The sequence below is a fragment of the Rattus norvegicus genome, chromosome 9 (assembly GCF_021556685.1).
Source record: "Rattus norvegicus strain SHRSP/BbbUtx chromosome 9, alternate assembly SHRSP_T2T, whole genome shotgun sequence".
NCBI lineage: Eukaryota > Metazoa > Chordata > Mammalia > Rodentia > Muridae > Rattus > Rattus norvegicus.
Window position 1 is genome coordinate 18,598,621 of NC_141542.1, and position 24,133 is coordinate 18,622,753.

A 24,133-nucleotide genomic window follows, 5' to 3' on the forward strand; every position below is an offset into this window, starting at 1 on the left:
TATTCAGACTTATTTCTGGAAAACAAGGAAGGAATAACATTTGAATTCGAATTGAAAAATATCCAACTAAAAATCAACAACAACAAAATGGTATTTTGAGCTTTGAATCAAAATAAGCCACAGTCAGGAAACAGAGAATTGTATGCCTATGGTTTTCTTCAAATATGCTCAGGGCCCAGGTAGGTTCTGGGTCCAGGCTGGACCAAGCAGGTTCCTGCCACTGACTGCTCTTTTATTCCTGTTTCCAGAGGCACCATGCAGATTAATATTGGGCCAGAGATGTGGGCAGTGCTGGTCAGAAGTGGCTTTGTTTCCTGTGGTCTCAGGATTGTCTGCATTCCTGGGTGTTCATCATTTTCTGCCCCGGGATTTGGGTGCAGGATTCCCGATGGCTTTAAACTCCCTTATACCATGTTTATATGTCCTGGGAGGTGTTACAGAAAAATTAATGTTTATCCTATTAATTTGGTCAAAACTGTCATCGACAGAGTATAATTTAGAGGTAACTATATATTTGACAGCAAGCATACACAGTGGGTAATATATGCATGATGAAGTTGAAATTCAGAGTTGGAAACACAGTGAACAGTGACTGTATGACTGCCTTTGAAACTCAGTCTGACTGGGAAGTGATTTGATGCCCAGTCCCCATGAGAATGCAGAGATCCATCCCTCCCTGATACCTGTGGGACTTCAGATGTTGACACTAATAATCAATAAAGAAGGTTCTTAAGAGTGAAGAGTTTGAGATTACTCCTTTATTGACCAGAATACATCCAATTTACTTGATAGTAACCAGATGCATGTAGTCAATATATACAGTCTATATCCTTATCAAAATAGAAAAGGAAATGAAAAAAACAACAACAGATAAATAACAAATCTTCAAATGAATAGAAGGAAAACCAAATAACCAAAACAATTAAAAATTAACCAAACTTTAAATAGAGGAATTGCACTAAGCATTTTTGCTGCTCCTTTTGCAGAATAGACTTATAGCCTGTGGCTTGCCTTGGAGAAATAGTAGACAAGCAGTTAGTGATGGTAATAATCCTTTCAAGAGAGTGGAAGTAGGACTGTTTTGTTGGAGTGGGGGTATTAAGGAAAAAGCCTACCAATACTGAGCATAAATGATATTACAGACTTTGTCACAAAGACTTTCCAATATTGTGAACTGATCTCCATGAAACTCTTCTGGATGACCCATCAGGACAAGTACAAATTTACACGTGCACAGTCTTTCTGGATGACCAGCAGCTCTTGATTGATGTGCATCAGCACTTCTCTGAGTCCCTCAAAAAGTGCACCCTTGCTGGAGAGAGGCAAGGTGAAAATACAGCGTATTCAATCCAAAGAAATCAAACTAAAGGAGGAAAATGCAGTCCACAATTGCTATGGACACTACAGATGAGACGCAATAGTGGTGTATTTGCTGTGCACACTTAGTTCTCCTCCTGTAGCTCTTCTCTCCAAGGGAGTTCTTGTCCTGGACTGTGTCATGTTCGAGTTTCTGCTGGAGAATTTCAGACCTAGTAGAGCAAGGGAAAAAAGGTTTAGTGAGTGGTTGTCAATTCAGCTCTCCCTCTTACATCAGCTCTATTCAGTTGGACAATCCAGCATGACCTGTCAGCTGAGGTCAGTCCCTGCATCCCCAAGTGTCATAGAGTACCTGGGCTTGGATTTATATCTCAACTTTCAAACTGCTAGAATTTGAACTGTGGACTATGCACTGTACTGGGATTAAGAGAAAAATGAGCATTTTTTCCCACTGGTCCAGGTATATGACATTGAATAATAACATTTTAGCTATGTCTGAATCTGAGTTCAAGAGAGGTATGAGCAACCTAGAATACCATGTGGATTCTTTCTGGAGAACATGCCCAGAATTGAGGTGAAACTTCTGATTATGTTAGCACTGAAGGAACCCGTCTAGTTTCCATTTGTAACCACTGTATCTGCAAATACACAGAGAAGCCATCTCACTTCAAATTCATGCTCACCGCACAGATCCTGTAATCACTGAGAATGTGCTCCATGCAAATCTTCCCAGCGTACACACGGACATTAAAGGTGATTGTGATGTAGAAACAGAACAGCACCCCTGTAAGTCTATGGCTAGTGTAAGGCAATTTGTGAGAGGACAGAAGAGAAAATGTCCTCAGATCTTTCCGGAGAGATCACAGGAAGAAAGGAGTAGAACATAGCAAGAAATCCAGAGGATCATATATATATTGTTTCATGGGCAAAATTCACATGAACTGTACCAGAACAATACTCTGAGTAGCTCTTTAACTGCCTGAAGCTGAAATCCAGGTGGGGTGGTCATCCACCCAAAAAGGGTATTTATATAGGGAAGGATATTCAAATGGCTTCTTCCAGCCTGTGTTCCTACCTGAACATTAATGCTTAATGTAAAGATTCCCCAGGATTCGCTGGAGGCATAAAAACAAATGTTGAGTGGGATATGTACATAGTGGCCAGAGCCTATAGACAGCTCAGTCAGTGATGTGCTGTCCTCCCATAAACCGTCATAGACTCAGGGTTCTTCCCCATTAACAATCTGGCTTAGCAAGTCCCAAAGGCTGTGTAGAGCTGTCTTGTTGCTCAGTAAAGGATCATATGTTGGTGGTGGACTAGACTCATGTTCTTGTTCACTCTTTCAGACTTTCCCCAAAGTGTGCAACTTCTTCTAAACGGAGCTGTCTTTACCATAGCCTGAGTGACTTCATGCCCAAAGCTAGAATCATAGGAAATCTCCATAACCAGGATCCAAATCAACAAATTTTCTCCCCGTAATGTGATTGTTCCACAGATAATTTGATAAGTAAGTAAAAGCTTGCATGGATTATCTCACACTGAATCAGAATCTATGGAAGGGCTCCATCGTATGGTACACTTTTACTCCTTGGCTGATGGACGTCTGGATAGATTCTCCTTCAAGGTTACTCTGGGACCACTAGAACATTGATGCTTCCTAATTGCAATGGCAATACCTACTCCTTGTTGTGGAATCACTGGGTTAACTAAAACTTCTGTTCCACTTTCTGAACATGGCTTCTCATAGGGCTACCTGTTCTTACACTGTCAGACCCATTTGAAGCTCATCATTTCTCCTAACCCACTGAGGCTGAAATTAACTGAGAGAAAATGATGTTGATTGACAGCACTTGCAGAATGCTACACAGAGAACATAGAGGAGCGCTTTGGATTAACTGTGCACCTAAAGGGATTTCCTGAAACTGCCCTATTCTTGCACCACAGCATAGCTATGGGACTTTTTCTGGATGACGATACAATTCCAAGCAACTCAAATTCTCAATGAATAAAATCCAAGCCAAACATCTAGGGGAAGTTGTAGTGTGCCAAGGTAGCTCGGAAGAAATGGTAGCAAGCAATGTGGAAAGCAACCTTGGAGAAGACACAGTGAGTGACATAACCTTCCAGTGGGCTTTCACAATTCACAAAGAACAGAGAAGCAGAATAAACTCATGGATTTTTCTAGAGAAGCCTTGCCCTTGCCTCCCAGTACTCCATTCCTTTGATGTGCTCCAAAGGATTTCAATGCAGATCAGTAGTTTTGCCCCTAATCACTTGAAAATCTAACTTTACAGGTGTTTTTGTGTCCTCTTTTTGGGGGTTGCATTTCTAAAGGATTGTATTGTCCTGCTTCTACACCATAACAAAAAGGGACCTGCAAGCTCTAGGCCTGTACCATTTGTTACCCCTGTGAAACACGACTCACTTGAACATATTTCCACTCCTCCCCCAGACTTCACAAGATAATTTTGTTCTGAAATTTTTGGAAACAGAATAAATTAGTAATTTAAGTGTCCTTTTGCTGTACAGAGCTAGATGGAGATGCTAAATGACTGGGCAGCTCTATTTCATGTTTCATGGATGTAAAGTGAACACTTAGAGTACTTTTCTCATGAAACTTGGAAATAGAGGGAAACACACGTTCACTAATGCAAACACACACACACACACACACACATATACCCACACACCACACACACACACACACACACACAAACACACACACACACACACACAGACATACACAGATACTCACTTGCACGCACAAATGAAAACTTTGATCTTGTGCAGCACATTTCCTGTTGAGTGAGGAATTACTGGGAACAATGCTGTGTACAAGTCTCTTAGACTCAAGCAGGCTGTGCTGCCCTGGCCTGTACTCATTTCCACTTCAGGAAACCTTTCTATGCAGATACTTACTGGTCCGACAAGTAAGTTACATGTTCTGCACAGATAGCCTAAACAACACAACATCAAATCCCCAAGAGAGATTTCTAGGAAAAGACTCCATCAAGCGCTATGCTGACTCATCATAGGCCCCTCACTAAAACTACCCTGTTTCCTTCATAGAAGACTTTGGAAGCATCAGAGAAGACAGTAACTAATGGTCAGTTCCCAGGAACTTTTCATCACATTAGAGTTCATGTGATATTAAAACAACCTCAATGTCAGTCAGAAAAAGGCTAAATAAATAACATACAGTGAATTTTCTGGAATGCAGCACTGTGTACAATATTGAGAGGGAATCTATCCTGTGAGAATGCAGTGCCCATGATATAGTCAGCAAAGAAATGTCAGCAGAGGGATGCACTCTAGGATTCCATGCAAGATCATGGTGAAGCCAATAAGACAATCCAGAAACTTCCCGGGCGATAACTCTGTTCAGGTAAAGTGAAGAAATCTAATCCTTATTTTTAAAATAGCTGAATGGTTTAAGAATGTGTGGAGACAAATAAGAGAGGGGGCTCCACTTGGAACTGGACGAATGATGCAAAGACTGCTGGCCAGCACAAAACAGGAAGCTTCATGTTTGTTGAGAGACCTAGGCTTAAAGGACTAAGTTAGATAATGACTGGACAAAACTGCATGTCATGAACTGGCCTCCCCGCATGCTCCCTAAGATGCAGGTCAGCACAGCAATGCACCTTTCTTGATAATTGGGGGTATATACTGATAACTTTGTTCTTGAAGTCTCAAATCTCTCATGGCAACCCTCAGCCTTTGAGAAACCTTTTCCACATCCTTGCTCTTCTAACCAGCTTCAGGTTGTAAGGCCCAGTTATGAACTCTGCAGGAGCACTCAAATAAGACAGGACTGACATGCTGATACACAGGCTCTGTAGTTACCCAAGATCTATGAAGCATGAAGTCACCATCTTCATATACAGGGACATGAGGGGAGGAAGAACAAAAGCCACCACAAATGACAATGAGACCCATTTCTTTGGCATTTCCACCAGGCTCTCCTCCTTGAAAACTACTTACTTCCTGAGTCTCACACGAACCCTGTAAAAAAAATGAGCTCCAGGCTTTTGCTTCATCCCTCAAAGCCCTGTTCTAGTCTAAAGAGGGGTTCCCACATACCACCCTCCATACATAATGGCATGTAGTGCTGTGCTGTGTGATCAACCTATCTCCCTTAATGAAGTGCAGATTCTCAAAGAGCAGGAGCATTTGCTTTCCAAACATGCAGTTTCTTGAAAAGGGGCTATCTCAACAGAGGGCCTTGTAAACCATCACATGAATGAACACTTGGATGAGACCTAGGTCAGGACATGGATCAGTCAATAGACAGTTACATTGGTTTGTCTATGTTTATGGTAAGACCTGAGGACAACCTGACCCTGAGGCCTAACCCTACCTGCTGTTGCGTGGCACTGGGGTCACAGATGTTCATTCCGGCCTCTTCCCAGAGCCTCTTTGTCTCCACAGAGGATGCTGGCAGTTCAGTCTGCTCCACCAGCAGTTCTCTCTTCTCATTCAGCAAAATCTGTATATTGTTCTTCAATTGAGCTTGTTCACGAAGGAGCTGGGAGTGCCTGATGCTGAACCACAAACAAAATATGGTAAATCCCAGCCAGCTTCTATTTGCCTGTCACTCCTGCAAGTCCAATCATCCCTTCAAGGGTCCTCATCCTCAGAAATCCCCAGAATAGAGCCACACTATAAAAGTTAGCACCAATTAGAGGAGGTCAAATCCAGAGGGCACATTCCACAAGAATCAAAGTACTTCTGAAAATCCTGACACTAAGACGGTTTATATAAATCAAGGAAGAAGAGATGGTCCATAAGGGAGCTCGTATGTCCATGGTATGGTGAAACCATCTTCACGTTGTGGGAAAAGCCCCTCTGAGGGCTAGTTGAAGACCCAATAGCTATACAATCTTGCCATGTGTTTCTCATGGATCACAGATCTTTAAATCTCCTGTCAGAGTCCTAGAGATTCAGAGTTGATTGATATTCCCATCATGGTGCAAACCTTTTCTATCTAGAGGATCTTTAACGGGGAAAATAACAATTGGAGGGTCTTCTACACCCTTCACATGTACAACAACTGAGTCCAAGAGCTACAAATCTAAGACCCTTGCCAGGAGGCAGCCTTCTTGTTAAGAGTCAGACACTACAGAACCAGAGCCCTGACCTTTGTTAAAGTCATACAGGACAGAAGCATTCCCTGCCTAGTGCTGGGTTCTCTTCTCTGTCAGCGACTCACCGGTAGGAACTGTTCACTTGTATGAGCTCCTTGTACCTCTCCATGGCATCACTTATTGAGTTGGTCATCATTTGCATAGCCATCATTCTCATCTCATGTTCAGATTGAAGGACTGGCAATTCGACATGCAGCCTGGGTTAGGCCAAAGGAACAAATAATGTTTTGAACTCACGATTTCAGAATTAGGTGAAATGTAAATAAAAATATATAATAAAAAATTTCAAATTCAAGGAATGGTGGAAGGGAAGAAAATGGCAAAGTCAAAAACCAGACCAAAACCCAACAGTGAGACTCAATCCACAGAAAATATTTCTATGTAAATAAGCAAACATTTGTTTTGAAATAAGGACTCCTTGGAATCCTGAGAGATATGGTTCTGCAAAGACTCACTATATAGGAGGGGGCAGAGCCTGAGAGCTGCCTGTTTGGGAATAACAACTGTCAAGACCACAGTGACCATTTCTAGGTCACAATAAACAATCCCTGGATAGTTAAAAAAATGAAAAACTAAAGATCAAAGCAGGTGAAACAAATTAGGTAAAATCAGACTGTTCTCTCTATTACTTAAACTCAGTATGTACCACATACTTGCTCCTTCAAAGTATTTGTACTGGTTAAGTTTATTATCCTGGGCACAGGACAACAGAGTCACGGTACCAATTGGAGGGACCTGCCCTTCCAGAGCTGGCAAGGTTAGCATGATGGAATTGACTAGTTAAGGAAGAAGATTCCTCCAGTCTGTGCCACAGCTTTGGGCCCAAGAGAAAGCTGTGATGACATTTCTCTTGTTTTGATAGCAGGTATACTCAATCCTTGGTTTCTATCATTACATGAATTCCCAGAGGGCATAACTAAGTTTGACAGGGAAGAGGATTTATAGCACCTCCTCCCCTCGGGAGAGTCCTGTGTGCCACCAAGGTATACAGAAGGAGCAAAGTGCTGTGTTGATCAGTGTGGGCCTCCACGTACTCATCACTATCATGACCTGCAAACTGTTGATCAAACAAATCCTCAGACCCCATCAAAGGTCCCAGACCTCCTGACCCTGAGTAAAACACCACATATACTTCCACATACATACATACCAACCCATATCCAAACACATTTAGAATGCCAACTACATGCATAGAGGTGCCATAGAATCAGTGTATAATGAACAAAATCAGAGGAAAGAGTGATGACGTGCAGGCATTTCATTCACACACACAGTTGCAGCAAGTGTGACAAGGTCCTTCTAGCTGTTGACAGAACCAATGCTAATCCAAGAGGCTCAGGGTCAAGTACAAAAGTGGTTGACCCTAAACACACAGCACCTAGCTCATCTCACAAGCAAATGCCTGCCAAATCTCCTTAAAATCCAGGATGAGAGGTGAAACTTTCTCGTGCTATGAGTAAATCTTGAGGTAGTAGAGAGAGAGAGAGCAAGACAGTGAACAGGTTACTGGGCATAATGACTACCTGTGGTCCCACTCATCATAGATATAAAGATCCAGGATTTGATAAAGTTCATCCCTCTCGAATTGACACTTCTGGATTTCAAATTTGAGTTCCTCCAGTTCCTTTAGACACTCCTCTTGCTGACTGATGACATTTTGGGATGATGCCTTCCTACCAAATCCTGTGGACAGATAAACCCAAGTGAATTTGCATATTTGAACCAATGGGCAGAATAGATCATTCTGAATCCGAAAAGGAGGTTGAGGAAGGGGAAATTGTAGAGACTGGGTGAATCCCTGAAAGAGCAGAAAAGCTTTCTTAAATGTTGATTCTTAAGCTATGTCCCTCTTCCCAACCTCTAATGCCATACACGTGCCACACTCACTATTACACAATCACCGGAACTGAAAGTTATAATCTGACTGAGACATAAACATCTGCGACATTGTTATCTCATATCAGATGTGGTGCAGATAATCCTGGAGTTCATAATGAGTTCATAATGCTTAGCACCATCAAGCTCTAAGCAAGTGTGGTCCAGCCCAAAGTGTCTGAGAACTCAATTCATGACTAGGGGTGCATCCTTCTTTGTTCTCGCCATCAGAGACTTATGTAACCTACAGTAATCTAGAGGATGAAGTGCTTCAACTCCCAACCATGGATGGTCACATTGTTAATCTCACAGTGCCTCCTCCTGCCATTCATTGACACTCACAGTTAAAAAGCTTCAAGAAAAGACACTGAAGTCTTACCACTTTATGGCTTTCTCTCAAATTAAAGATCAGGAACTCCTGACTCTTGGTTTGCCTTTGAAAAATCCCAAGGCTCCTGCTTGTAAGGCCTAGTCTTAGAAGGCACATCTCAAACCTACCTCCTTGAGGATGTTCCCCAACTCTGCCCACGACTCACCAAGCCTTCCCAAGAATGATTTCCTCCTTCCTGTTTCACTAGAGAGGGGTTGAGCTTCCCTCTGACCTGGTGCGGTCTCTCCTTGATCAACACTTTCCTTATGAAATAGCCTGAGCAGCTGGCGAAACATGCCTGCTTGTGAACCCAAAGGGAACTGAAGTAATATCCCAAAGGCAGTTGGTGTCACCACAACACTGGTGACATCACAGAAGATTCTAAGGATCTCTTAGATACAATAGAGTGTCCAGTGAACGGCTTACTGGTGATGTCACTGGAAAATTCTATGGCCTACCTATTAACCAGCTCTCCCCACACTGATGAATTTATGTGGGGACCCTTTCCTCCAGTCTCCCATGTGTCACTGGGAATACCATTTGGCAACCTCTATTTCAAAGCTAGATATGTCTCTCTGCTTCATTAGAAGTCAACAATGCTTTTGCTGGGAAGGGTTGCTTACAACCCTGAATTGGAGAACAGATTTTCTTTAGCACCCAAAACTCTAGGGACCAAGGAGGAGGGAGATTTTTCTTAAAAGTAAATCTACTTCTCGAGACAATGCCTGTGACACACATTTCGATTCCTAAGCTTTTCCCTTTTTCTGGAGGCCAATATATTTCTTCTATACCTCTGAGTGTATAAAACCTGGAAATATTTGCTTACTGTGCAGTCCTTGAAAGCCGACATTGTTTCCATTTACATATCCATGTATTTCACAAAATCAATGGTCTATAATCCTATTTTTTTGCAATAAAAACTCCTTTTAATTGGGAACATAGTGATCAACTACAGTGCATATATAAAATAATAAATTTCTGTCCGTTTTATATATTATGTAGGACATCCTCCCTTTCTCAAATATAACAAGACAATTAAATTGGACATCAGTGAGCAAATGTCAACTTGGACCTTGTGTTACTACATTGTAACTATATAGCCTTCACTTCTCCAATATCATTCTTCGTGAATAGACAAGTCTAGGTATGAGAATATTGGGGACTGCACCATGATCTTTTACTTGTAGCAAACATAAGAATCAGGAGGATGGGAAGGGAGTGGAATGGCCTGAGTTCAGGTTGAACCTCAATTTTAATAGGTCCATACGTTCAGGAGGGAGTCTATTTGGCATTGTGATATATGGATTCTGTCTTCTTATCATAGGTGTTATAATAATTCAACATGAATGTGTGCTATAATGCCAGCCCACCTCAGAGATGTAAGAGTGAAAATCATGTCTGACCTTTCTGGGAAGAACTCTGCCTTTTACTACCATCTGGAGTTATACAACATCACTATACAAAGCTCAGAAGAGAGGGGTGCAGATATGTGGGCCTTAGAAGTTGAGGATCTTTTCTTCTGATTAAGCCACTTGTTTTTCCTATGTAATTTTTCCCTTGCTCTTTTACTAATGGTGGCTGACTTCTTTCCTGGCCTGAGGTAAACTGGAGTCCAATCTTTTGGATTACCGAATATTCTATTTTTGAGATGACAGTCCCACCAAGGGTCCTACTGCATACAGAAGGTATGAATAATTCTCAGGGGCTGGAGTAAGTTAAAAACGTCTGTGACAACAAAGAACTGATTAAGAAAACAAGAGCCCAGCTGCTCATCAAGATCACAGTTGTATGATAGTAAGAAAATGTGAATAGGGCATCGGGTGAAAAGATAAATTAATTAGGAGGTCATAGGCCTAGAAGGGGTAGCCTTTGCTCTCAGTGGAGCTGCCATTCTTTCTGCCATTCCTCGCCCTCTGCCACAGGACCAGAGACTTCCCCATACAACTGGCTGGCCTTGCCAAAGACCTGGCAGGGCTTCTCCCTGTAGAATAGGACAGTAGAGTCCTTGAGGACTCACCAAGAGGTCTCCTCCACACAGGTTCCTTGTTGTCAAAGGGAAATGTTCCTGCAGAATCCTGCCATGGCAGCAGGAATTTCAACCTGGCTGCTCTTGGTCCAGCTCACTGGGTGCAGGCCTGAGGCCCAGGGGTATCTGGGGAAAGAAGCAGCACACACTACCTCACAGCTCTCTCTTTGTTGGATGCAACTGCTAGGACTGTGATAGGATTTTTGTTTCTTGTGTGTTTATTAGAAATACCTACAAAGCTGATTAAAGTTGTAACATGCCTTCATACCCAGAGTGCAGAATGTTTTTAAATCGTTGTTGTTCCTGTTTTATGTTTGGATTTTGTTCTTTAATCACCTCAGGAAATTTCCCTGTGCTTAGAATGTTAAGCACATGCTCAGGAGGGATCGATTATTCAAGTTAGGCAAAGCTTTTGTTCTCACCATCACTCCACAGATGATGCCATTACTTACTTTCAAATAAGAAAACAGTTATAGAGAAGTAAATTAACCTGTAAGCTATCACCGAAGAAACACATCATGATTGTGGAATGGCACCCCAGTATTTTGTATTTCCTAAGTTATTTTTATTTTAAACATTTTTATTGGATTTTTTTGGGGTACATTTCATTTTTTTTAAATCCTTAAAGGTATCTTTTATTCCGCTCCTCCCATTTACAAGGTGGAATTTCACCTGTGATTGTTAGTCCAGATAGTTTAGTCAATGGCTTAGATATCACCCTGGCCTAATTTCCTTGGCATAAGCTGAGTTAGAAGCAGACTCAAAGGTTCAGGACCAACAAATAATGAATTCCACTACATCTGGATCCCTAGCCTCACAGCCAGGAAGGGACTGGATTTCCATTCACTATTTAAAAAAAAGATGCAGTTCATTAACATGTAAAAAATTTCTCAAGTATATTAAAGTGTTTACATGGTCATACAGTTTTTCAAATACCTGGCATTCATCTTTTTCCAAATCCTAAAATTTCTTTCTTATTCACATTTTCTTTTTTTGATTATTTCTTAGTATTATTATCATTTTTTAAAATTTTATTTTTTTTAATAGATATATACTTTTTATTCAAACCTTATTCCCTTTCCCAGCTTTTGGTCCATAAGCCCCCCTGCCGTGCCCTCTCCCATATGTATGGTCCCCCAATCCACGCCACTTAGAAACCCCTTCCTGGATATTCCACTGCACTGAGGGTCCAACCTTGTTAAGAACAAGGGCTTCCCCTTCCACAGGTGCCCCAACAAGGCTAGTCTCTCCTACATATGCAGTTGGACCCCTGGGTCAGTCCATGTATAGTCTTTTGCTAGTGGTTTATTTGGTTGGCATTGCTGTTCATATGGGGTTGCAAGCCCTTCAGCTCTTGGAATCCTTCCTCTAATTCCCATAAAGGGCGTCCTGTTCTCAGTTCAGTAGTTTACTGCTAGCTCTGACCTCTTTATTTGACATGCCCTGGATGTGTCTCTTAGGGGAGATGTATATCCAGTCCCTTTCAGTAAGCACTTTTTAGCTTCATCAATCTTACCTAGTTTTGGTGGTTGTATATATATGGGCCACATGTGTGGCAGACTCTGAATGGCTGTTCCTTCAGTCTCTGCTTTAGATTTGGCCTCCATATCCCCTCCTATGGATATTTTTGTTCCCCATTTTAAGAACGAATGTGAGCATCTGCACTTTGGTCATCCTTCTTCTTGAGTTTCCTGAGATCTGTAGATTGCATCTTGGGTAATTCGAGGTTTTGGTCAATATCCACTTATCAATGAGTGCATATCGTCAATGAGGGGTGCTGAGTATCTGGAAGAGAATGAGGGAGAAGAGATGTGAAGAAGGACGCCAAGACAAGAGTCTGATCAAGGCGACAATTTTATTTTTCCCCAAGGCTGAATTTGTACCATAAAAAGGGTAACAGAGAGAGGAGAGAAGTAAGAAACATTTACCCACGCCAAGGACACAATATTCATGTGGTCAGGGAATTGGCTGATGTTGACAGGTTGTCAGAAAGGTCACAGGTTTGTCATATCTATTAGTCAGCAGGATGTTGGTTTTTCAGAAAGGTTACAGGTCATGACATTGGGTATCTTAACGTCACACGTTATCATATGATTATTCATCTTGACCACCACATTTGTATTAGTCTTCTGCAGCTGGCTGGGGATTTTCCATGAACCCCATCATACTTACTTCTAACCATAATAATAACATCAATAATGGAGGGCTTCAAGGCCATCGCTCCCAACAGCATACCAAGTGTGTTTTTCTGTGATTGGATTACCTCACTGTGGATGATATTTTCTAGTTCTTTCCATTTGCCTATGAATTGAACGTAGCATTGTTTTTGATAGCTGAGTGGTACTCCATTGTGTAGATGTACCACATTTTTCGAATCCATTCCTCTGTTGAAGGGCATCTGGGTTCATTCCAGCTTCTGGCTATTATGAATAAGGCTGCTATGAACTTAGTGCAGCATGTGTGTTGTTGTATGAGGGAGTATCTTTTGGGTATATGCCCAGGACAGGTATAGCTGTGTGCTCAGGTAGTGCAATGTCCAATTTTCTGAGGAACCTTCAGACTGATTTCCAGAGTGCTTGTACCAGTTTGCCATCCCAGCAACAATGGACGAGTGTTCCTCTTTCTCCACATCCTCACCAGCATTTGTTGTCACCTGAGTTTTTGATCTTAGACATCCTGACTGGTGTGAGGTGGATTCTTAGGGTTGTTTTGATTTGCATTTCCCTGATGACTAAGGATGTTGAGCATTTCTTTAGGTGCTTTTCAGCTGTTCGATATTCCTCAGCTGAGAATGTTTTCTTTACCTCTGAACCCCATTTATTAACAGGGGTGTTTGGCTCTCTGTACTCTAACTTCTTGTGTTTTGTGTACACTTTGGATATTACCAACCATCAGATGCAGAATTGGTAAGGATTCTTTCCCAATCTGTTGGTTGCCTTTTTGTCCTAATGACACTGTCCTTTGCCTTACAGAAGCTTTTCAGTTTTATGCGGTCCCCCCATTTGTCGATTTTTGATCTTAAAGCATAAGCCATTGGTATTTTGTTCAGGAAATTTTCCTTAGTGCTCTTGTCTTCGAGACTCTTTCCTACTTTTTTTTCTATTAATTTTAGTGTATCTGGTTTGATGTGGAGGCCCTTGATCCCCTTGGACTTAAGCTTTGTCCAGGGCAATAAGAATGGGTCAACTTGCATTCTTCTACATGCTGACCTCCAGTTGATCCAGCACCATTTGTTAAAAATGCTATGTTTCTACCATTGGATGTTTTAACTCCTTTGTCAAAGATCAAATGACCATAGGTGTGTGGGTTCATTTCTGTGTCTTCAATTATGTTCCACTGATCTGCCTCTCTGTATGCCAATACCATACAAACTATTGCTCTGTAATACTGCTTGAGGTAAGAGATGGTGATTCCCCCAGAAGTTCTTTTATTGTTGAGTATAGTTTTTGCTATCCTGGGTTTCATGGTATACCGAATGATGGCAAATTGCACTTTCTACCTTTATAAAGAATTGAGTAGGAATATTGATGGTGATGTCATTGAATCTGTAGATTGCTTTTGGCAAAAAGGCCATTTTTTTGTACCATATTCATCCTGCCAATCTATGAGCATGAGAGATCTTTCCATCTTCTGAGATCTTCTTCAGTTTCTTCAGAGATTTGAAGTTCTTGTCGTACAGATTTTTTTACTGGCTTGGTTCAAGTAACAGCAAGTTATATTATAGTATTTGGGAGTATTGTGAAGGGTGTCATTTCCTTAATTTCTTTCTCAGCCTTTTTACCCTTTGAGTAGAGGAAGGCTACTGAATTGTTTGAGTTAGTTTTATGCTTGGACAGTTTGCTGAAGTTGTTGATCAGGTTAAGTAGTTCTCTGGTGGAATTTTGGTGTTGCTTAAGCATACTATCATATCATCTTCAAATATTAGTGTTTTGACTTCATCCCTTCTAATTTTTATCCCTTTGACCTACTTTCATTGTTTGATTGCTATGGCTAGGACTTTAAGTACCATATTGAAAAAGTAGGGAAAGAGTGGGCAGCCTTGTCTAGTCTCTGATTTTAGTGGGATTCCTTCAATTTTCTCAGTTTAGTTTGATATTAGCTCCTGGTTGGATATATTTTGCATTTTCCTATATTTAGATATGGGCCTTGAATTCCTGATCTTAACAGGACTTTATTAGTGAAAGGGTATTGAATTTTGTCAAATGATTTCTCAGCATCTAAGGAAATGATCATGTGTGTCTTTTTTCCTTTGAGTTTGTTTATATGGTTATTTCGTTGATGGATTTCTGTATATTAAACCATCCCTGCATCCTTGCCATGAGGCCTACTTGATCATGATGGATGACTGTTTGGATGTGTTCTTGGACTCAGTTTGCAAGAATTTTATTGAGCATTTTTGCATCAATATTCATAAAGCAAATAGGTCTGAATTACTCTATCTTTGTTGTATCTTTGTGTGGTTTAGGTATAAGAGTAATTGTGGATTCGTAGAAGGAATTTGGTAGTGCTCTGTCTGTTTCTATTTTGCGGAATAGTTTGGGCAGTATTGGTATGAAGTCTTCTATGAAGGTCTGATAGAATTCTGCAATAAATCCATCTGGTTCTGGGCTCTTTTTGGATGGGAGATGTTTAATAACAGTTTCTATTTCTTTATGAGTTATGGGGTTGTTTAGATGGTTTATTTGTTCCTGATTTAACTGTGGTACCTGGTATCTGTATAGAAAATTGTCCATTTCCTTCACATTTTACAGTTTTGTTGAATATGTTTTTGTAGTAGGATCTGATGATCTTCTTAATTTCTTCAGATTTTATTGTTATGTCTCACTTTTATTTCTGATTTTATTAATTTGGATACACTCTCTGTGACCGCTGGTTAGTATGGCAAAGTGTTTATTTATCTTGTTGATTTTCTCAAAGAACCAACTCCAGGGTTACTGATTCTTTTGATACTTGGTTTTGTATCTTCTTGTTTGATTTCAGCCCTGAGTTTGATTATTTCCTGCCTTCTACTCCTCTAGGGTTTATTTAATTTTTTTCTAGAGCTTTTAGGTGTGCTGTCAAGCTGCTGACATATGCTCTCTCTTGTTTCTTTTTGCAGGCACTCAGAGCTATGAGTTTTCCTCTTAGCGCTGCTTTTATTGTGTCCTATAAGTTTGGGTATGTTGTATCTTCATTTTCATTAAATTCGAAGAAATCTTTAATTTCTTTCTTATGTCTCCAAAGACCAAGTTTTCATTGACTTCAACTTCCATGTATATGTGGGCTTTCTGTCTTATTTGTTGTTATTGATCAGCAGCCTTAGTCCGTGGTTTTTTTAAAGGATGCATGGGATTATTTCTATCTTCCTATACCTGTTGAGGCTTGTTTTGTGACCGATTATATGGTCAATTTTGGAGAAGGTACCATGAGATGCTGAGAAGAAGGTATATCCTTTTGTTTTAGGGTGTAATGATCTATAAATATATGTTAAATCCATTTGGTTCATAACTTCTGTTAGTCTTTCTATGTCTATGCTTAATTTCTATTTCCCTGATCTGTCCATTGATGAAAGTGGGGTGTTTAAATCTCCTACTATTATTGTTTGGTGCAATGTATGATTTTTTTGAGCTTTAGAAAGGTTTCTCATTGTTTAGGGACACAACTGCTATATACTTGACAAATATAGCAATAACCCAGAACATCTGCAGGAAGCCTGTGACCGTTGGCCACATGAATATGAGTGTCTTTCAAAATTCATCACGATTTTGGTAAGATCTTTCGCGTAATTGGTGGCTTGGCTTCCCACAAACATGGTCCAGTTGTCTAGAATCTCCTCCTTGGTTAGCACTCATCCTTGTTTTTGTCTTACTCATACACAAGATGCCAGGCCTCAGCCTTCACATGGTCATAGTCCTGAGGGAGGATCCAGTGGAGAATCACATGCTAGTCCAACTTCCCATCCTTGTTCAGATCTGGGAAATCACTGAACTGCTCCCCAGACAAAATCCAGTCTGTCTCAGGGCAATTGTCCTCGTGAGGAAAAGATGTCCACAATGTACTCATCCTGGTCCACAAACCCATCCCCGTTCTTGTCGATATCCTTCAGGGTTTCCAGAACTACAATCTCCTTCATATGTTCTAAATGCTCTTAGTGTAGAAAAGCAATGAACCCGTCCTGAGTAGCTGTCAGGTCACCGTCAAGGCCTTAAACCTCCTCTCATCTCATGGAGGCAACTTTTTAAAGTTGTGATGATCAGAGCCATCTTGGAAATCAGCAAGGTTAACCAGGTAGTAGCCATAGGTGGCCTGCTTGTATTCTTCCCAGGAGATCTTTTCGTTTATGTCCTGTCATAATCCTTCCAGAGTTTAGCCACATTATGGTAGATGTATCTTTTCTGTACATGTTTGATCCAAACTTTCAGGTCCTCAGTAGTAACAGGGCCGCCTCCATCACTGTCAATTGGATCAACAATTTTCCCCAGCCTCTCCTGCTCTCGTCCAGGCTTAGCTATCAAAGGTCTTGGAGTCCTCCTTGCCCAGGAAGACCTCATGATCGTACAGGAAGCTGTGCTTGTCTTTTGGTGGCCATTCGCCCAGCTCTGAATCGGGACAAACCATGTGCTCCTTGCTCATCATGCTTTTGGCCCTGAACGCCAGGACCAGTGCCAGCAGCAGCCCATGGAGAGTCCCAGGCTGACACCATGCACCACAGTCATGATCAAAGGGAGGCAGCAGGGAAGTAGGGGCTCAGAGCACCTTAGCAGCTGTCCATCCCCAGAGAGGGCTTTTGTTACATTTCAAATGTTAACCGTTTTCCTGTTTTCCCATCTACAAAACCCCTTATAAAACCACCTCGTCCTTCTACTATGAGGGTGTTACCACACCCACCCCACTACCCAGGCCTACCTGCCTCCCTGTTCTGGTTTCCCCTACACTGGGGCATCAAGCCTTGACAAGACCAAGGGCTTCTCCTCCCATTTGTGCCCAAGAAGGCCATCCTCTTCTACATATGCAGCTGTAGCCATGGGTTTGTCCATGTGTACTCTTTGGATGGTGGTTTCAGCCCTGGGAGCTATGGGTGTTTCTTACTGTTTTTCTTATGGGGCTGTAAACCCCTTCAGCTCCCTCAATCCTTTCTCTTACTCCCCCATTGGGGACCCTGATCTCAGCTAAATGGTTGGCTGCAAGTATCTGCCTCTGTATTTGTCATGCTCTTTACCCTACTCTTTTGAGCAGATCACCACAGAACAATGAAGATGTATTGTCTTGGCATGATGATGTACAGACAAATAGATGATGTCTTAATTCCTATAATTCTTATAATTCTATAAGAATTCCTAAAATGAGATTAGTAATTTTAAGCTCCTTTATAATGAGAATGCTATTAAGTTTTCTCTGGTAATCAAAATTGCATTGAGAACTCTTCCTTCTTAAAGTGTCATGAGTGAATTGCTTCTGCAATACCAAGCAGGCATCTACAAATTAGAGCCCATCCTAAGAGGGTATAAACCAATTAACCAAAGTTCATAAAAAGAGAACTAATGATTTACTATAGGTGCAAGGACTGAACATAAATAATTGACTGGATTTGCCTATAGGTAATTTCACTTATTCTTTTCTCATAAAAATTACAGCTTTTAACTCTCCATGAATGTGCAGAGCTAGTGACAGATGGTGACTGTTTATCCTGATGATTACTCTTCATGGATATGCATGTAAACATTCTCTGTCTTAAACTGATTATCCAACTTATGATTTGAATTCCTGTGCAAACTTGTGGTGAACTTTTCACCATGTGATGCTGTGTTCAGAAAGATATACAAATGCTGAGGACAAAGAGAGAGAAAGCTTTTTAGACAGAACTGAACTGAAGAGAACAGAACTCAAGAAGAACTTAGAAGTAAAGCATAGCGTTGAGAGTAAGGCATTGAGAGTAAGGAAATTATTGTGACATAAGAGCAAGAGGAAAGGAGATAAGAAGAAGAGAGCAAGGAGAACCTTTAAAGCCAAACTTTATGGAGGCAAACTTTTGTAGAAATTTTAGGAAAACGGAAGAACTTAGAAATAAAGGTTAAAATCACTGCTCTTCAGCCTTCAGCGAGGCTCACTGAGTAGCCTGTGCTCTTCAGTCAGGCTCACTGGCTAGCCTCTGCTCTTCAGCCTGGCTCACTGGGTAGCCTCTGCTCTACAGTCAGGCTCACTGTCTAGCCTGTGCTCTTCAGTCAGGCTCACTGGCTAGCCTCTGCTCTTCAGTCAGGCTCACTGGCTAGCCTCTGCTCTTCGGCTGGGCTCACTGGCCTATGGGGCCCTAGCACATACATCACTTAACCATCTGCTCATGACTGCCTGACCACACTGACCACCTGACCGCCCTGACTTCTTAAAGTCGTCTTCTAAAAGAGCACAAGAAACCAAAGAGAAACACCACAGTAAACTATTCCAATGGGCTTTGCTTAACCTTAAGTACTTTCATTATTTCTTTAAAAGAATGAAATATAATTTCGGCTATTCATATAGCCAAGAGAGCTGTGCAGTAGTCATCGCTTTATGGAATTTGGTGCTAAATCAAAAGATTCCTTAATTCTATTACGATGTTATCTGTATGCTGTACGATGTACGTTTAGAAAACACAACACTAAATTCCTAAAATATAGATGTTTTAAGACATCAGCTCATGGAGAAACATAACTGCTTACCTATCTAGACTGGCCTTTTTTGCTATACTGCAGGTACAATCAATTTTCCACACTACTTCCATGATTTTCAAGAATGATTAAGACAAAAATAAGTTGAACATAATGGCCAGAAAGGGGATTCTGTCAAGTTGTCTTATGTGGGACAAGATACCAAGCTGTAACTGGTCAACCTAAAACCACCTGTTCCCAAAACTAGCAGAACTTACAGAAAATACATACTTTCTTATCATTCCTCCTCCCCGATGGTCAGAGATTTATTGAGCACCTACTACAATCCTAGCCCTGTGTATCTAAGGGTGTAATGGTGAATAAAAAACTTAATAAAAAGCCTCATTAAGGAATAAAGAAAAGTGAAACATAACTTTGAAACTCAGAATTCAATATAAACAAAACCACCATTTCTTTAACTGGTGATTTCTGAAAACTTTATCATTTTTTCCATGGCCTTCTACAGTAATGATACTCAGTCTTGATTTGGTAAATCACAAAAAGCAAGTCACACTTCTTTCTTGGCTCCCACTACTGTCAAAGGGAACAACACTGTCACTGTCCATTGTGCTTCCCTATCAATCCTGCTATGGATGGTAATGAATTCCAGTCTTTTCAATGTGAAAACAGGCCACCACTTGAGGGTAAAGGTTATTAAAATTACCCAAACCGGTATATTCTCTAAAATTTTCACATAGCATTTTACTGATATCACAATGTAAATTCACCACAAATATTTAACCAATGAAAATATTGAATAGCTCTGCAAATAGGAGCGATAATCATATATACTTGAAAACAACTATCATGGAAACAAACGATGTAATAGGAGAAAAGTTACATCACTTAAAGGTACAGAAGCAGCAAAAAAGACACTACATTTCTTGGTTTGAATGTTAGGTGATACACTTGATCTCTAAAGACAGGCAATGTACTTGATTTTTAAGCCCTTCAACTGTGCCCTGTCCACACAGAAACTGCAGTAGATGACAATCTTTGTAAGATTTATTTATTTATATGTGAGACCATGCACCTGTCTTCAGACACACCAGAAGAGGGCATCAGTACTCCTTACAGATGGTTGTGAGCCACCATGTGGTTGCTGGCATTTGAACTCAGGACCTCTGGAAGAACACTTGGTGCTCTTACCCACTGAGCCATCTCTCCAGCCCTCACAATGGCCTCTTACACAGCATCACAGTGGTCTATTTCACTAGATGGCTCCAGGGTGATAACAGAGAAACTTTCACAGTTCCTGAGCACTTCTGAGTTCAAACACCACCAGTGCCCACTCTGTGCTGTTGGCACATTCTGACCTTCTCCTAAGGGTTGTCAGCCACAAAAGGGACGGGTTAGCCCCAGACAGCATTCACTGCCCAATCCTAAAAACCCCCTCGATTCTGAAAAAGCCACATTCCATGCTTGCTCCATATTTGAGGAAGCCAAATGGTTGATCTGGCTCAAGGCTCTACTTTTCTTAGCTCATCAACTTTCTTTTTCCACTTCTTGTCACAAGAAGTATGTTTTTATGCTACAACTACACTGCAGTGTGTGAAGGAAACCACCATAAACTCTGGGTGTCACCTCTTGAAATTTAAAATTCATGGCTTTCTAATCAGCACCATGGAAAATAAACAAAAACAAGCAAAACCATTCCAAAGGAACTTGCTGATCTGGAGGCCTGCTCATAGCAGGTAGGAAAGAATTAAATTATGCAGAACTGTAATCTCTCAGAGCTTTGGAGGCTAAAAAAGAGGAAATTTCTGTTTATGTTCCCTTTTCCCGAGTAATTGAAGGAGGGTATTTCAAATCTTCCAAATACAATCTCTTGCAAGGGGCAACCAATTACAAAGTAGATCAGAAGAAATCTATTAAATAATCATTCATTGCCTGAGGTTTTAAGGAAATATTTTCCTATGATCCCTGTCCTTTAACATACAATGGAAACATTACAGGGAGTGTGCCACAGGGCTAAGCTGCCTCTGAAAAGCCTATCCTGCCCTGGCAGGTACAGGTCATTTAATTCTAATTCAATCTGGAGAGAGGTGACAGCCCCAAGTTGCTCTGGGGATGTCAGAGCACAGCTCTCATGCACACTCCAGAGCACCTCTCCATTCTTTCCCAATGCCATAGGCTTTCCAATCCCTGCTTCAGCTCTCCATACATCCCTGAACCCTCCCTTCCCCTACCCAATGGGCTCACTTTGCATTGCCTCCTTCTGCCACTGCTTTCCCAGGGCGGGGGAGGGGGGGGCCCAGAAGGAGCCTAAGGAGGGACGCGGGTCTCCTACCTACCTTGATGATGCTGCTCTTAAGGTGCAGCCCGCCCTGCTTGCTCCTTGCTGTCCCTGGGGAGCAGACCGGAGGTCGGACTAAGGGTCCACGCACAGGTCCCCTGGCAGGGCTGGCCTGGGCTTCATCCCTGGACACTGCAAGGCTGCAGTCTCCGTTGGAAACCCCGCCGCTGTCTTAGCGCGCCCTCCCGTGGCCGAGGTGACCCCCAACGCCGTTACCGCCCCCTTCCCTGGCCGCTTCTTCTGATTTTTCTTTTCATTTTTTTCTTTTCTCTTTTTGTTCGCGACGTGGCGCCTGCGAAGAGCTCGTCTCCAGGAAGGAGGACATCGTGCAGGCAGAATCACCTCTGGGCCCTGCCGGGGTCGGAGAGGGAGAGAGAGGAGTCAGCTTGGGCGGCGGCGCCCTGGCTGCCGGCACCCGCGGAAGGAAAACTCGCCCAGGCACACGCGCTTCTGCGGGCGCGAAATATAACGCGCGCCCGGTCCCCTCAGGCCCCGCGCTCACCCACGAGCTCCGCGTGCCCTGAGGCCCGGCTCGGGCGCGGTCGAGCTGCGGGGTGGGAAGGACACGTGTGCCCACTCCGAGGCGCAGACAACACCGGGAGGCAGGACACGGGGAGGCGTGTGGTTTGGAGCTCCGGGCTCCGCTCAGGCCCGTCAGTCCCCTCTCAGGGCCCGCGGAGGCCCGGGCGGCTTCTTCGGGCCTCCAGGCCCACCGTGACCAACCTGAGGCCATCACAGCCAGAGCTTCCTGGTGCCCCAGGCTGGAGGCTTGGGCATGGTGATTGTGGTTGCCACTCTCCTAGGCCGGCTCAGCAGGGCACAAGCCACCACCTGCTGTCCTCACCTGAAGGCATCCTGATGGGGCTGAGAGCCCACATCCAGCAGGCAAGCCTCAGGGCACAGGGCCATGGTCTTGGGTCTGCACCTTGTTGCCAGCCCCTCACACATATGGCAGCATCACACATATGGCTCCTTCTACCAACCGCCACTAATTACCATTTGGACATTCCATTACAGTGTTGTCAAGAAGAAAGATGCAAACAAACACGAAAAGAATGAAATTTAAAATCTTTTTTATCAGGTTGGAGAGATGGCTTGGTGGTTAAGAGCGCTGCTTCTCCATTGCTCCCAAGTTCAATTCCCAGCAACCACATGGTGACCCACAACTATCTGTAGTGGGATCCAATGCCCTCTTCTGTCTGAAGCTCTCTTCTGACATTCAGGCACACTCGCAGAGTGCTCATGTACATAAATAAATAAATCTTTAAAAATAAAACCTTCTAATCAGTTAATGTATCTACATCTAGAAGCTAGAAAAGGGTCACAGCAATATTAAAAATAACTCAGAAATAGTAAAGGGATGTATGAGAGTCACAAAATTCACTGGGCAAGATGGTGTATACCTGCAATCCCAACACTCACAAGGCTGAGGTAGGTGGATTGCCTTGAGTTCAAGGCTAGACTAAAGTGTGAGTCCTTGTACTAGAAAACAGAACAATTGGGGAGGGGATGGAGAGAGAGACAGAGAGACAGAAGAGACAGAGAGACAGAGAGACAGAGAGGGAGACAGAGACAGAGATAGAGAGAGAGAGAGAGAGAGAGAGAGAGAGAGAGCTTGATGTCACTTCCTGCACTGATGACAAGCTACTGAAGAATGTGAATGTCTCCTATCAAGCACAGAGAGTGCTAATGACAGAATGGGTTTCTTATTAAGATATCATAAACTATAGATGGAAAAGTAAAGGAATGTATAATAAATAAAAGAGAAATCAGACATCGGAAACCTAAATTTAGAAGACTGTATATGTTTAAGTCACAGGGGAGGGAATGGGACGATGTGGGGGAGAGAATAATCAGAATAAATTATATATGTGTATGAATATGGAAACTAAGAGCAACCAATGAAAAGAGAAAAGCAGGTTTATTTTACGATGAAATTGAGTTCCCATATGACACTATGTAACATTTTGTAAATTGATTATATGAATTATCAGCAATAAAAATCAATTGTTATTAAAGATGTGGTTGTGTTCATATTATTTAGAAATGTTTTAAATTCTTTTTATTTATTTGCTTATTTATTGATTGATTTTTTTTAAGATAGGGTTTTCCTATATAGACCAGGTCGATCTCACAAAACAGATCCACCTGCTTATGCCTTCAAAGTGTTAGGATCAAAAGTGTATACTCACACATGAAAGTTACATTCTTAAAGTGATAAAAAAGAAAGTACAGTTATCAACATGGTACAATTATTGAACAGTGATCAAGTGAATGGAAATATCAGAAACACATTTAAGGCATTAGGTCACTGTTGTTAAAAGGATCTTAAGCAGCATATATAATTCAAATCATCCAGGAGACACATTTCGAAAAAAAAAAACAAGAAACTGGGTAAACATGATTTAAATTTTTTAATCTATTAAAAATTTTAAAGTG

General features: G+C 41.8%; 1 protein-coding gene across 6 annotated transcripts; it reads right to left on the bottom strand.

Annotated features, from left to right (window-relative positions):
* Nucleotides 1-743: 743 nt before the first annotated feature.
* LOC148003390 (disks large homolog 5-like) lies at nt 744-22,047 on the bottom strand. 6 transcript variants are annotated; one of them, XM_087568576.1, is made up of 7 exons: nt 21,693-21,868; nt 12,252-12,520; nt 10,727-10,861; nt 7,988-8,147; nt 6,530-6,661; nt 5,678-5,861; nt 744-1,529 (listed from the first exon to the last, which is right to left on the bottom strand). In XM_087568576.1, exons 5-7 carry the CDS (start codon nt 6,619-6,621, stop codon nt 1,524-1,526), a joined length of 282 nt encoding a protein of 93 aa, XP_087424702.1. In that variant the 5' UTR covers nt 6,622-6,661; nt 7,988-8,147; nt 10,727-10,861; nt 12,252-12,520; nt 21,693-21,868; the 3' UTR covers nt 744-1,523. The 6 variants fall into 6 exon arrangements, with proteins under 6 accessions (XP_087424702.1, XP_087424699.1, XP_087424701.1 ...); XM_087568573.1 differs by lacking the exon at nt 10,727-10,861 and having other exon boundaries at nt 21,693-21,883; XM_087568575.1 differs by lacking the exons at nt 10,727-10,861; nt 12,252-12,520 and having other exon boundaries at nt 21,693-22,047.
* Between the last annotated feature and the right edge of the window lie 2,086 nt (nt 22,048-24,133).

Excerpts from the sequence above, each read along its gene's own strand:
- LOC148003390 (XM_087568571.1), bottom strand. The coding sequence starts at position 9,005 with ATGTTTCGCCAGCTGCTCAGGCTATTTCATAAGGAAAGTGTTGATCAA. Across the intron at positions 8,148-8,875 it reads ATCATTCTTGGGAAGGCTTG|GATTTGGTAGGAAGGCATCA; the intron begins GTGAGTCGTGGG and ends ATCTGTCCACAG. Across the intron at positions 5,862-6,529 it reads CAAGTGAACAGTTCCTACCG|CATCAGGCACTCCCAGCTCC; the intron begins GTGAGTCGCTGA and ends TTTGTGGTTCAG.